This window comes from Notamacropus eugenii, chromosome 6 (genome assembly GCF_028372415.1).
Source record: "Notamacropus eugenii isolate mMacEug1 chromosome 6, mMacEug1.pri_v2, whole genome shotgun sequence".
NCBI classification, from domain to species: domain Eukaryota; kingdom Metazoa; phylum Chordata; class Mammalia; order Diprotodontia; family Macropodidae; genus Notamacropus; species Notamacropus eugenii.
The window spans coordinates 105,696,042-105,710,329 of record NC_092877.1 but is presented as its reverse complement, the minus strand read 5'-3'; the positions used below and the strand labels follow the sequence as shown (position 1 = coordinate 105,710,329).

At 37.9% G+C, this 14,288-nt stretch overlaps 1 protein-coding gene across 6 annotated transcripts in view; it reads right to left on the bottom strand.

Moving 5' to 3' along the window:
- Positions 1-14,288, bottom strand: part of PDGFRA (platelet derived growth factor receptor alpha) — a 50,953-nt gene that overhangs the window by 15,746 nt on the left and 20,919 nt on the right. For all 6 annotated transcript variants that reach the window (XM_072620788.1, XM_072620789.1, XM_072620792.1 and 3 more), the window contains 7 exons: positions 13,352-13,523; positions 13,061-13,250; positions 9,655-9,770; positions 8,359-8,485; positions 7,308-7,495; positions 6,113-6,207; positions 5,864-5,996 (listed from right to left, as the gene is read on the bottom strand). In XM_072620788.1, the coding sequence (XP_072476889.1) occupies positions 5,864-5,996; positions 6,113-6,207; positions 7,308-7,495; positions 8,359-8,485; positions 9,655-9,770; positions 13,061-13,250; positions 13,352-13,523 (1,021 nt within the window). The remainder of the gene's footprint in view (positions 1-5,863; positions 5,997-6,112; positions 6,208-7,307; positions 7,496-8,358; positions 8,486-9,654; positions 9,771-13,060; positions 13,251-13,351; positions 13,524-14,288) is intronic.

The window sequence follows — 14,288 nt, the reverse complement described above, 5'->3', positions numbered from 1 at the left end:
GTGGAGCTGGAGGAGCTGGTAGAGAGGGAATCCTACTCGCAGATCCTGGGCAGAAAAGCTTGTGGTTGCTCCCAGACCAGAGCACAGAGCAGGAAAGAAGTAAACTCCTTTCCCTTGATTGTGCCACCTTGGAGGAACTAAGAACTTACAGGTCCCCAGAGTATACCCTCCTCTTGACAAAGGACTCAAAAGTCAAGTAACTTGTTGGGAAAATGCCCAGAAGAGGGGAAAAAAATAAGACTATAGAAGACTATTACTTTCTTGGTGAACAGGTATTTTCTTCCATCCTTTCAGATGAGGAAAAACAATGCTTACCATCAGAGGAAGACATAAAAGTCAAGGCTTCTGCATCCAAAACCTCCAAAATAAATATGCAATGGTCTCAAGCCATGGAAGAACTCAAAAAGGATTTTGAAAATCAAGTAAGAGAGGTGAAGGAAAAATTAGAAAGAGAAATGAGAGCAATGCAAGAAAATCATGAAAAGCGAGTCAACAAATTGCTAAAGGAGACCCAAAAAAATGCTGAAGAAAATAACACCTTTTAAAATAGGCTAATTCAATTGGCAAAAGTGGTCCCAAAAGACAATGAGGAGAAGAATGCTTTAAAAAGCAGAATTAGCCAAATGGAAAAGGAGGTTCAAAAGCTCACTGAAGAAAACAGTTCTTTAAAAATCAGAATGGAGCAAATGGAAGCTAATAACTTTATGAGAAAGCAAGAAATTACAAAACAAAACCAAATAAATGAAAAAAATAGAAGTCGATGTGAAATATCTCATTGGAAAAACAACTGACCTGGAAAATAGATCCAGGAGAGACAGTTTAAAAATTATGGGATTACATGAAAGCCATGATCAAAAAAAGAGACTAGACATCATCTTTCATGAAATTATCAAGGAAAACTGACCTGATACTCTAGAACCAGAGGGCAAAATAAATATTGAAAGAATCCATCAATCACCTCCTGAAAGAGATCCTAAAAGAAAAACTCCTAGGAATATTATAGCCAAATTCCAGAGTTCCCAGGTCAAGGAGAAAATATTGCAAGCAGTTAGAAAGAAACAGTTTGAGTATTGTGGAAATACAGTCAGGATAACACAAGATCTAGCAGCTTCTACATTAAGGGATTGAAGGGCATGGAATATGATATTCCAGAAGTCAAAGGAACTAGGATTAAAACCAAGAATCATCTACCCAGCAAAACTGAGTATAATACTTCAGGGGAAAAAAATGGTCTTTCAATGAAAGAGAGGACTTTCAAGCATTCTTGATGAAAAGACCAGAGCTGAAAAGAAAATTTGACTTTCAAACACAAGAGTCAAGAGAAGCATGAAAAGGTAACCAAGAAAGAGAAATCATAAGGGACTTACTAAAGTTGAACTGTTCACATTCCTACATGGAAAGATAATATTTGTAACTCTTGAAACTTCTCTCAGTATTTGGGTAGTTGGAGGGATTATACACATATATGTATATAGACACAGGGTGAGTTGAATAGGAAGGGATGATATCTAAAAAAATAAAATTAAGGGGTGAGAGAGGAATATATTGGGAGGAGAAAAGGAGACATGGAATGGGGCAAACTATCTCTCATAAAAGAGGCAAGAAAAAGCTTTCTCAATGAAGAGGAAAAAGGGAGAAGTGAGAGGGAAAAAGTAAAGCTTACTCTCATCACATCTGGCTTAAGGAGAAAATAACATGCACACTCAATTTGGTATGAAAATCTGTCTTACACTACAGGAAAGTAGGGGAGAAGGGGATAAGTGGGGTATGGGGGGGATGATAGAAGGGAGGACAAATGGGAGGAGGGAGTAATTAGAAGTAAACACTTTTGGGGAGGGACAAGGTCAAAAGAGAGAATAGAATAAATGGGGGGCAGGATAGCATGGAGGGAAATATAGTTAATCTTACACAATATGACTATTATGGAAGTCTTTTGCAAAACTACACATATAAAGCCTATATTGAATTACCTGCCTTCCCAGTGGTGATAGGTGGGGAAGGAAGAAGGGAGAGAAGTTGGAACTCAAAGTTTTAGGAACAAACGTTGATAAGTGTTTTTGCATGCAACCGGGAAATAAAAATACAGGTGATGCAGTATAGAAATCTATCTTGCCCTACAAGAAAAGAGAGAAGATGGGGATAAGGGAAGGGAAAGGTAGAAGGAAGGGCAGAATGGGGGAAGGGGTAATCAGAATGCACAGTGTTTTGGGGTGGGGGGAGGGTAAAGATGGGGAGAAAATTTGGAACTTAAAATTTTATGGAAATGAATGCTGAAAACTAAAAATAAAAAAAACAAACATTAAAAAATAAGAAAAGAAAAGATCCTGTTACACCTCCATCGTCGGTAACCTCACTAGGTCAGGCTACCACAGACCCATCTGAGCTACTCCTCATTCATCAACTACCTTGATGTGTATCCTTCCAAAAGTCCTTGGTTCTCCCTATCCCTGCTTTTCTTCCCCAAAATAGTAATATTTCTTATTATACTTTCTTACTATCAGTAGGCACATGAGAGGACAGCCCATGTTTTCTCTTTCATCTAAATTTGTCTACCTTTTTCTTTAATAACAAAACCAAAATGCTTTCCATTTTAATAAGTATTTCTGCACAATTTCAGGTAGACACTGACTTCTCCCGATATGTGTGTCAATTCCCTACCCACTCCTCAAGTATATAGAGGATTTTGTTAATTGTCATGAAGGAATGTGATTGGTGGGATTTCCATACCCTCGGAACAGTTTACAATCTAACAGGGAAGTTTCCAGTGGTGAAAGATTAACAGCAGGGTATACCTTTGCTCCTCATAAAGATATGTGCATACTGAAGCACACATATACATATATATACATATATATATACCTATACATACACACACGTATATTTGCATTTTAAATGCCTGAGGAACTTGCTATTTAAGTGAATCCAATAAAAAGAATCTTGTTTATAAATGTGAATAATCTTCTCTAATTAGCACTTTATCGTATGCTATCTTGTTCTCTAATTATTCGTGATGCGATTAGCTGCTTAAGGACAGTCTAACAGAGAAGTTTCCAGCGAAGAAAGATCAACAGGCAGAGTGAACTTTGCTTCACATAAAGTTGTGTCTGCACTAATATTTATATGTGTGTATATCTTTATATGCACACATGCATATAAACACATATGTATATATACACACATGCACACACATATACGTATATGTGTGTGTATTTGCTTTTTTAAATGCCTGAGGAATTTGCTATTGAAGTGAATCCAGTAAAGAGAATCTTGTTTATAAATGTGAATAATCTTCTCTAATTAGCACCTCATCACATACTGTCTTGTTCTCTAATTATTTGTGATGTGCTTAGCTGCTTGAGGACAGGAGCCGCCATATACTTAATGCCTTTTTAAAAAATATTCTTCACAGTACCTGACATTCCATGCTTACTTAGTTTATAAATTGAGATTTTAAAATATACTGAATCTAAAACTGTAGTATCTGCATTTGTGATTATCTGGTGGCTATGTAAATTCTTACAAACTTAATAGCCTAATATCTTATTATTCCAGACAGAAGTTAGCTAACTATACCTTACACTGCTACTGTATTTTAAAATGTAAAAACCATTCCTGGCTCAAGAGATCATTAGAACATGTGGGTTTGACCCTCAGGCAGTAATTTATCCACTACCACTCCCCATCTAAACTGATACCGAGAATTTAAATTAACAGAAATAAAATGTAAATTGTCTAATAGAATGTAAAAAATAGTTTTCTTTGTAAACTTTGGGGGAATTGTTGATGGATATTCATTGTAATCTGCTCACTATCAGAAATATGTGGGTTACAATCTGACCTCTGATACTAGTCCTCGGACACTAGGCAAGTCTCTTAAATATTTTGTGTATCAGACGTTTGTAGAACTCATCTACTAAATGAAAATAGACCACAAAATAGTTTCATATTTTCTGTAATAATCTGTGTGCTGATTTGTACCTTGTGAGAGAGGTGGTAATGATCATATGACAGAATAGAGTAAGGAAAAGGGAAAGTCACGGTTATATTTAACCCAAGTAGACTGACAAAGGCCACTGTATCACATAATGGTAAACTGGATAGGCCAAAGACCAAGGGAAAGTTTCCTAGGAGAAGAAAATTGTTAGAGGTTTACCAGCTGTAGATTCCTGAAACCTGCATGTCAAAGGTCATGGAGATGGAAAGATAAGGTAGCAAGAAAAGCACTGGACTAGTTTAGGTAGTTCAATGCTAGCAAGTTTTGAATGATCAATTAATATGTGAGCTTTTGAGTTTATTCCTGTTTCATGCTGTAAACTGTATTTCCCTTGTAGATAAAATCCCTACTGAGGTTCACTGAAAGTTGGGACTTAAAAGGTTCATCAGGTGGATATTTTACATAGGAGACATTAAGGCTGGCAGAGATAATTTGGTGGAAGGTGAGGCAGTGCAACCAACAAGTCCCAGAATTAGTCTCATTGATAGAACCAAAGAAGAAAACAAAACTCCCAAACCCAGACTGCTTAAAGTGATCTGTTGGCCCCTAACCTGTCATGGAATAATGGGATCTAAGGGGTTCCTTTATAGGACACAGTACTGTCCTTAGCCAATACCTCCAATAGTTTCTTCAATTCTAATAACTGATTTCAGCATGACATGAATTATTAACTTCAATTTAACCTAGATTTTAGATAAATAGATACACAGACAGACAGATAGATAGTAGACATGATTTAACTAATGTTCAAATAAGGTTAAGGAACTTCAATTTCTATCTTCTTTGCCTAGGACACAAAATGACCTAATTATTGTGCTGTGTATGTGTATGTATGTATGTATGTATGTATGTATCTATCTATCTATCTATCTATCTATCTATCTATCTATCTATCTATCTCTCTATTGTCTGTTTCCTGTGAGAATATAGTTTGAAGATGGGACCAGTTAGAATACAAAACGTGTGTTTGGATCAAACAGTTATCAAGGGTCAAAATTAAATTCACCATGCAATTCATAAATGTAGTAAACAAGACCGCTGTGAGAGATGCATTATTATCCTCACATTAAGCACCAGCTGAGTACTTCTGGTCGCACCAATAGCTATCACAGTGAAGCTTTCTGACGTCCTGTGTTATTTCATTCATAACTTGATAAAAATATGTTTTCTTGGATTAGTGTGTCTTTCTTTTCATCTAATCACAAGTTTGAAATGTAAAGATGGTAATGAGCTTTAGCTTTCATTTGGCTGTTTTAGCTTTTCTTGCTTAAAAAAAAAATCCCATAATCTTTTTTTTCTGACAGAAGGAACATAGACATGTTCAGGATGGATTGGATCAAAATATCTTTAGTGGTTGCCTCCATTTCTAGATCATCTGTTCCTTTTTAGTTACAGAAATAAATTTTATTTCATTTTGTTATTCCCAATGAAAAGCCATTGGATAGATGTTTTGCCAGACCTCCACATAGTCTCGTTCCTTTGTCTGAACTCCCTTAACTAGAATTTGCTTGGCGACATGATGAAGAAAAGATTATAGCTGTGATTCAATAACATGGATCTTTCTGAAGGCAAATTTCCACAGCAGGATCCAGCCAGGCTTTTCACTCATCTTGCTCAGGAGTACTGTTCCCTCCACCTAGCTTCAAATAAAGTCAAGAATCAAAATACACCTCAGTCATGATTACTTCCTGTGAGAACTTGGTCAACTTATTCACCTGTTGGGTCTTCATTTTTTCAACTGTAAAAGGAGAGGTTTGAACTAAATGGCTTCTGAGGTCCATTCCAACTCTTGACTTATGACCCTATGAAATATCAAAGCTGTTTCTCAGTCCTAGGAAGGTTAAAGTGTTGGGTATAGAAAATACCTACCAAGGACTAGCCCATCTCTGGGAAACTCCCATCTTGAGTCATAAGGCAGCTGCATCGGATCCACATAAATGTACTCATGACCATCAGGGCTGATGGACTCAATGACTCTCCACCGAATTTCATACCTGGGTTTCTGCAATTGAAAGGGTGAACAGTTTTAGAAGTTCATAGACTACTAGAAGAATGTATCTAGGCTTGATTTAACTTTAGCATCATCAGCTGGAGCTGTTCCCCTTTATTGGTACTCACCTGTTTCCATATGACAATCAGGATAATGAGGGAAAAGATGACAATCACGAGCAGCACAAGGACTGAGGCAGCCACTGTCAATTCTGAACGCGTAGCTGAAGAAGAAGGAGGAAGAGGAACATTTACTTAAAATTTCCTCATGGACCTCTGTCAAATTCACTTCTTTTTGGAAGATTCCTTGACTTCTTGCTTATGTAAGCTATGCAAATAAGCCCCAAAGATTTCACCATCCCGGGCTCATCCTTCATCCATAAGGAATAAACTGCAATCCACATTCTTCAGCCTTCTTATCAAGTTCCTCCCTATTGTAATACACCACCCCCACCACCCCAACCTGATTAGGTACAGACATCATGGATTGACAATTAGAGGTAGTATATAGTAGGACTTTATTTGCCAGGCTCTAATAAGTAACTTAGGATCCTTATTTCCAGGGTTCTTCCAGCAGAGACACCTCAAGGGACAAGTCCTCACAGCACAAACCCAGAAAGTACATGATTTTGCTGGCATTTTGTGCCAAGAATAGGAAAGAAGCAGAGAGAGGAGGGAAGGGGAGGGGAGGAGAGAAAGAAAACCCTTTTGCACATCCCTGATTCATATTTTAATAATTAGCCTGAATTCCTGATCTATAACATGTACCCACCAAAAATGCCACTTGATCATGCTACTAGTTTTCTCCTAGTAATAATCCTAACCCTAGTTACTTTTAATCTGTCCTGTTGCAGAGCTTTGTGTATATGTGGTAGAGACCTGTGTTAAATCCTGATTATTTTTTAAACAAGAATTCCAAAAACTTAAATTCTGATGTTTACAAAGGAATCATCAAAAATGAAAGAAGTGACTAAAATAAGCCACAGACTTTTAGAGCTCCACTCAGATGGTAACAAGAGATACAAAACTGGCCTTGCAGACCAAGTTTCTTATTCCAGCTCTGACACTTACTGGCTATACAAATGCACACAAGTCATTTGATCCCTTCAGGTCTCAGTTTTCTCATCTGTAAAATGGAAATATTACCCATAAACCTTACTTCACTTTGAGGAAAGAACTTTGTCAACTTAGGGAATCCATGGGGATAGGAGATGAAAGCTGCAATTCCAACCAATGAACCTTCGCCCTCCAATTCCACAAGACTGAAAGAGTGTGCTGCTCAAGGCTACTCAGGCTTCTATTGACTGAGCACCAACTAACTCACCAGGAGCCACAAGTTTCAGTTCCCGGGTAACTGCCCCAAGTGAGTTCTTTGCTAGGCATCGCACGGCCATGGTGTCTTCAATTTTGTTGAAGGTCACTTGGCTCTTCACCATACTACTCTCATGTCTCTGTGTAGTTATGTCAGACATATTGCTGGCCAAGAGCATCCATGAAGTTTCATTATTACACCTGTATAAGAGAAGAAGAATACACATAAGTTGATTTTTAGTTACCAGGGCTAATAGAGAAGATAATCCACAATAAATTGCTCTTTGCCTTCAGAAGGACTTTCTGGAAGCCACATGATCATCTTATTTTATGCTAAGAAAGTATAACAAGGGGCAGCTAGGTGGCTCAGTGGATAGAGTACCAGCCCTGGAGTCAGGAGGACCTGAGTTCAAATCCAGCCTAGCCGTGTGACCTTGGGCAAGTCACTTAACTCCAACTGCCCTGCCTTCCCCCTCCAAAAAAAATAAACACCCAATATTACTACCAGGAATTTACTGATCAGATAAGCTACATGCTATCTAAAGGGAATGAGAGCTAAGAATATTGAGAACAAAAAAAGTTGGAAAGTTGAAAGAAAAATTACTACTTGTAATTCAAATATTTTGTAATTCAAAATTTTGTAATACAAATATTTCTCCCCCTTTTGAAGAAAATCTCTTGGTTACCTTCCTCTCCATCCATTCAACGGTCACCCTATTTCTAGACACCCATTTTCCAGATGCAAAGACTGATCCCTTAAAGCCACAAAAGATGGCTAGTGTATTCTCTCTGCTGGACTGCAGAGCTGCTTTTTTTTTGGTCCATTCTTAAACACAAAGTAGGCCAATCATACCCAGTAAGCTAGCAGTAGCTTCTTCTTTAACCAAGTGTTCAAATAGAGATGGGCTGGGGCCAAGAAGACCCTCTTCAAGCACAACCAGTGTGATTCTGAGGCTTCCCAGAAGTTACACATGAGAAAAGAGCTAACCAAGTCAATATGGTGGATATTTAATTGAGGAGAGGAGGAATCTGATGGAAAGAGAAAGGAATGATTGGCTTCTTACTTTGTAATATCCTTGCAAATCATCCATTCCACAACTGGAAGTGGGGTTCCTTCTGCTATGCACTTGACTATCTGCCCACTTGCAGAGCCGTGGTTGTCATCTTCCAGGTCCAAAATAGATGCTGGAACTAAAAGACAAGGTTGAAAAACATCAATCCATTGTTTTGAATGACCCAGGTGAATGAAGAGAACAAGAGAAAACAAGTATTCAGAGTTTGTACATTTCAAATACATTGTACTCAGAAGAAAAGATGAAAGTACCAACCTCTCATCAGTGACAACACACCCAACTGCAGAGAAAGGTTTTAGTCTAGTACTATAGAAATATCTTGGAAATATGGCCCATAGTTCCCTTTATCAAAAAGGGCAAAAACTTAATGGAGCTGGGATTATTAAATATGAAGGGGGGAATGGAACAAAATTTTCAGATGTGTTTGTGTTACAGTGCTCAGCTAAACTGTTCCTCCGGAGAATTCTTCATGTTCAGTGAGGTCCCTTCCAACTCTGCAGTTCTATGATTCCCTGACTTTCAATGCATCTAGAGAAACTGGATCATTCTGAGAAAATAGTTTTCAAAGAGCATTTAGGTATAGCATGAAGTTTCAATTACCAAAATAATTCACCTTTGCCCAGCTGGAATTTCTAGTGTTGAAAAATGTCAGTTCATTAAAGGAAAATTGGCCACCTGGGCTCTGTACTATGACAATAGTATAGAACTCCAAAAGAGTGGTGGTCCCAGAGATACCTGGCCCATACCCTGGCACATCAGGAAAGTTCCGATGGCTTTTTATGAGTTCTGTAAGGTTCAAATTTGTATCACATCAGGCTTAGGAGAGCCATTCTGGCTGGTAACCATTGTAAAATGTCCATTTCTGTAGTACCAAAGTCCTTTTCCAAATTCTAAACCATTTAACAGAGGATCTAAGAATATCCATTGGAGGATGAAGGAACCCTGCCTAGAGTATCTACTCTTTCCTCTAGCTAGTAGGCTATAGAAGTGGAGGCTGGCAGCTATTTTAGGGTTGCACTGGTACTGACACCCTGCCTCAAAGTGGCTCTGGACTCCCAGAACCATCTGGGTCCAGAAGACCTGGCAAACATCTCCTAGAATAATGGTGTCACTAGTCCCTGGTGCTGTGTACGTAGAGGCTAGCCATCAATGGTTCTGATCTTCTCTATTCGGGAGAAAAAAGTCAAGAAGCAAGACATTCCTTGTGATTAAGGACATTCCTTGTGATTAAATGTCATTATTCTTATGCCATATCAACCCCAAATCATAGTCATTCTCTTGACTTACCTTGAATTGTAAGTTCAAAAGTATAATTCTTAATATCATCCTCATTTTGAGCCATAATAGTATAATGTCCACTGTCTTCTTCCTTAGCACGAATCAGTTTTAATTTGCTTTGATATCTGTAAAGAGAGATACTTTTTTAAAGATTCATTTCTATTTCAAACATTAGAAAAATAAAGCCCACTCATCTTTATGAAAGTAATAGCAAATAATTATGGATTTCAATGAATAACTAGTTTGAAATATACATTATATGGAAGTCAGATCTTAAAAATATTTTTCATGTTCATAGCATTTCTTCTGCAAGATTCTCAGTGTGTTTTGTACCAATATTGGAGTGCAGACACTTAAAAGACCAGAAATTAATGAGTACATATGGGATTGTGGGAAATGATCATGGTACCATTGAAAAGAAGCTCAACAGGGCATGAGTTGTGAGGGGGTGTGGTTTAACAGAACATCTGACTCAGGGGAAAGCAGACACCTTGATGTCCCACCTTGGCAGCATGCGAAATGTGTAACAACTCATTCAGCCTCATTCAGAGGCTTGTTCTCATCTGAGAGGTATCATGGTGTGATGGAAAGAGTGCTGGTTTTACAGTCAGAGGACTTCAGTTTGAGCCTCAGCTTTGCAACTTACTAAGTGTCTGACACGAAAATTATTTCAACTCTCTGGGTCCATTTCCTGATCTATGAAATGAGAGATCTGAATTGGGAGGCTTCTGAGGTTCCTTTCAGTTCTGAATCTATGATCCTGTGATTTATAAAATGGAACAAGTAATACTTGTACTACCCACATACTTCATAATGTTATCAAAGCAGCCATAGCAACCTTTGATTTTTACCTTACTTTCCTCCTTTCTTTAAAAATGTGTTTCTCTGCTAATATTTTCATAGAATGCTCTGTTATGGTATCTTCCTGATGGCCAAGATCTCTCCTGACTCCATAATTCTACAATTCCACAATTTTCTATTTAAAATGTATCATGCAATGTGGTGTAACATACTAATCTAAATCTAATTTCTGCCAGACTGCTTTTCAATTTTCCCAACAATTTTATCAAATAGAGGATTCTTTCTTCTCTCCTTAGTTTTGATAGAATGTAATAACTCATAATGTGGCAGCTAGGTGGCATAGTAGATAGAGTTCAAATCCAGTCTGGAGTGAGGAAGACCTGAGTTTAAATCCAGACACTTAACTAGCTGTGGGACCTTGGACAAATCACTTTACCCTGTTTCCCTCAGTTTCCTCATCTGTAAAATAAGCTGGAGAAAGACATGGCAAGCCATTCCAGCATCTTTGCCAAGAAAATCCCAAATGGGTCATGAAGAATCAGATACGACTGCAAAATAACTCAACAACAACTATTCATAGTAGCTTCTGATCATTCTTCTAATGTCTTCTGGTTTTGTTGTGATTTTGCCTTGTTCTTTTGCTATACATGTCTTTTCCATTGGTCTATGTAAGCTTATGCCACTGACAGTGGTTGATACACAGGTATGAGCATGGCTGACAAAAGGCAATCCTAACTGAGAAAAGTTCACACTGTCAGATGCAAAGGATCCTTCCATTTGCAGCTGCAATCAGTTATGTTCTGAGCCTCCTCTTCACTGAGTCCCCCCACCCTTGTCTTTCTGTCTCATTCAGCTCCTTATGGGAACAGGGCTGACCTTGATGTCCTGGACTGGTTTCTCTCTCACTATGGCTTTCTGACAGTCCCCAGGGATGCCACAATTGAGCTTATGACCTCCTTAAGGATATTCCTTGTCCACCCTGCTGGTGGTCACTGTGCCTCTGTACTCTAGAAAGAGACACTGCTATCAAAAGCTTCCCATGTATACTCATCCCTCAAGATGGGGGGGTGCACTATATAACCTTTCCATTATTAATTATAATTATTAAATTAGGTTATTAAATTCTATCACCTTGAGGTAGGTGAGCCTGTCTTACCATTCAGTGTTAATTTCAGCTCATACATTACGTTCGACTTTTCAGATATGCTATCAAGAATATATACAAGGCCTCTCAGGTGGGGATAAAAATGGACATTTTCACCCCCTTTTGATCTTGGATAGAGAGATGACAAATTTGGGATCTCTAATCTGTCCCTCAATCTCCTAAGAGATATTCTGTCATTAGTGATTGCCTTTTACTCCCTTTTCAATAACTGTACTGCTTGGGTAAAAGAATTCAGATATTTTCTATGCATCCTGGGAGCTCACTGCCAAAAATGTTTTTCCTCACAAACTGTAGAAGAAATTATGTTCAGGCAGGGGAAAAAAAATCACATCTGAAAATGAAATTTGTTAGATACTAAAAAGGGCTTTTTTATATAAAGAACTATGTTGTTGAGATTTATTTCCACTTCTCTCTAGGATGAGTTGTGATCTTGACTGGATACAAAGGTCTGGACTAGTTGACCTTTCAGAAAACACTTTTTATTCTAGAATTTATTATTCTAATTTTAGAGATGCTAGAAAGGAGCTCAGCAAAGGGCACATAATCTTTCCCCAGGGAAGCTAAGTGGCACAGTGGATAGAACGTTGGACTTGAGAGTCCAGAAGACTTAACCTCAAATCTAACCTCAGATATTCACTAGCTATGTGACCCTGGGCAAGTCACTTAACATGTGTGCCTCAGTTTCCTCATCCATAAAATGTGAATAATAACAAACATCCCAGGGTTGTTGTGAGGATGAAATGAGATAATATTTGTAAAGCATTTTATAAACCTTAAAGTGGCATATAAATGCTGGCTATTTTTATGGTTGCTGTTATCATCATCATCATCATCATTATTACTTTTAGGATAGTAAATTATTGTTATTCCCTAGTTTACAGATAGTACCCAGAAGGTAAGTGATTTAGCCAAGGTCCCACAACTAGATGAATAACAGAGAGGGCAACAGAACTCGTGTCTCCTGCCTCCTTTGCCACTCTTCTACCACGCCATATTGCCTTGTACTAATTAAGCCAGTGAAGCCTTCTTAATTATTCGTTAGCAAAGCAGAGCTACCATATACTAAACATCTTCTGTTCACATAGGACTGGGGATCTTTAACAATGTTTCAATCCAAGTGGCTCCAATCATGCTGCCCTTCTCCAGAACAAAATTCCATGAGACAGCTGGATCTGCCCATCTGTCTTCAACTGAAGGAGAGAATTTACAAGGTATGCCTCTTCCTAATGTAATCATTAAATACTTACCACAATACCATCCCCTCATTACAAGATTTGAAACAAAAGAATTTTGACCCTTATGCTTCATGGCCAAGCTTATGACTCTTTCAATTGATTTAATCATAGTCTGGTTCATAAGTCATGTACAAATCCCTTACTAGGAACACACATATAAAATCAGAGGTGACAGTCATGAGGGAAGACTTACTTGGGAAAGGTCTTTCTTTACCTTATTTCCTGGATCTTATCTAAGCCAGTGATGATTTCAGTCAGATTCTCAATCACGGTCATATTGTCCTTAAGCCAGAGTATCTTTGGTGGTGGATATGCTTGTACATCCACTACAAAATGGCGGACTTCGTGCAAGTTAATGGTTTCCATCTGGCTGAAATTGGGTTTGAGCTCAATAAATCCCTTCTCTATAAATGGAAAGGTTTCCATTAAGTAAGGATTGTTACAAAGTAGAGGGGGTGTCAGTGCTAAGTGAGATTTTATATAGACATAAAGGGTCAAATTATACCGTGAACAGAAATGGTGACTTTCTTAATTTCTTTAGTTTCCTTGGTAGCATGACGGGCAGCACATTCATAGTCTCCACTGTCTTTCACTGTTACCTTAGGGACAGTCAACGTATACACCAACTTGAGAGATGGAACTTTGATTTCATCAACTTTCAAAATGCCTTTGTTTTTCTGTATCAGAAAGAGAAGTAAATTACGTTAAGATTATCTACTTCCAAGACATGGAAAGAGTACTTTTGAACCGCAAAGCTCAAAAAAAGCAAACTAGTAACCAAAGAACAGGTAGCTCCATATTATGTTTTACCCAGATGGGATTACATACATGGTTGTTGAATGAATACATGAATGAATGATGCCATTAGGCTGAAAATTTCTCTTCAATACATGAGGTTTCCCCAGACTAAACGTCAAATGTCAAAATCACCCACTCTCTTCTTTCAGCTACTCTCCTTGCTACAAAAGCCCATTTCTTTAGCATCAGGTTAAAGATGCCACTGATGCTCTATGGCTATGAATACCACAACCTCAGAAGAATCAAAATTATAGGCTACCAAATGGCCAATGAATGGAAAACTGTATAATGGGTAAAAGCAACAATACAATTAACTGACATCTATATAATACACTGACATCTTTTTAACACTTACATTTTATAAATAATATTTCATTTGATGCCAATAAAATACAACCCTGTGAGGTTATAATAATTTTTTCCATTTTACAGATAAGGTAAGTAAGATTCAGGGAGACTAAATGACTTTCCCAGAGTCACATAGCTTGCAAGAGTAAGAGGCAGGATTTGAACTTAGGTCTTCAAGACTCCAAGTCAAGTATGCTTTCCAAGATATTATGCTTCTGAATTTTGCTAATGCTAACTCATGTGACAGATGACCTAAAATACATCACCAAAGACATTTTTTAAAAAAGAACATATAA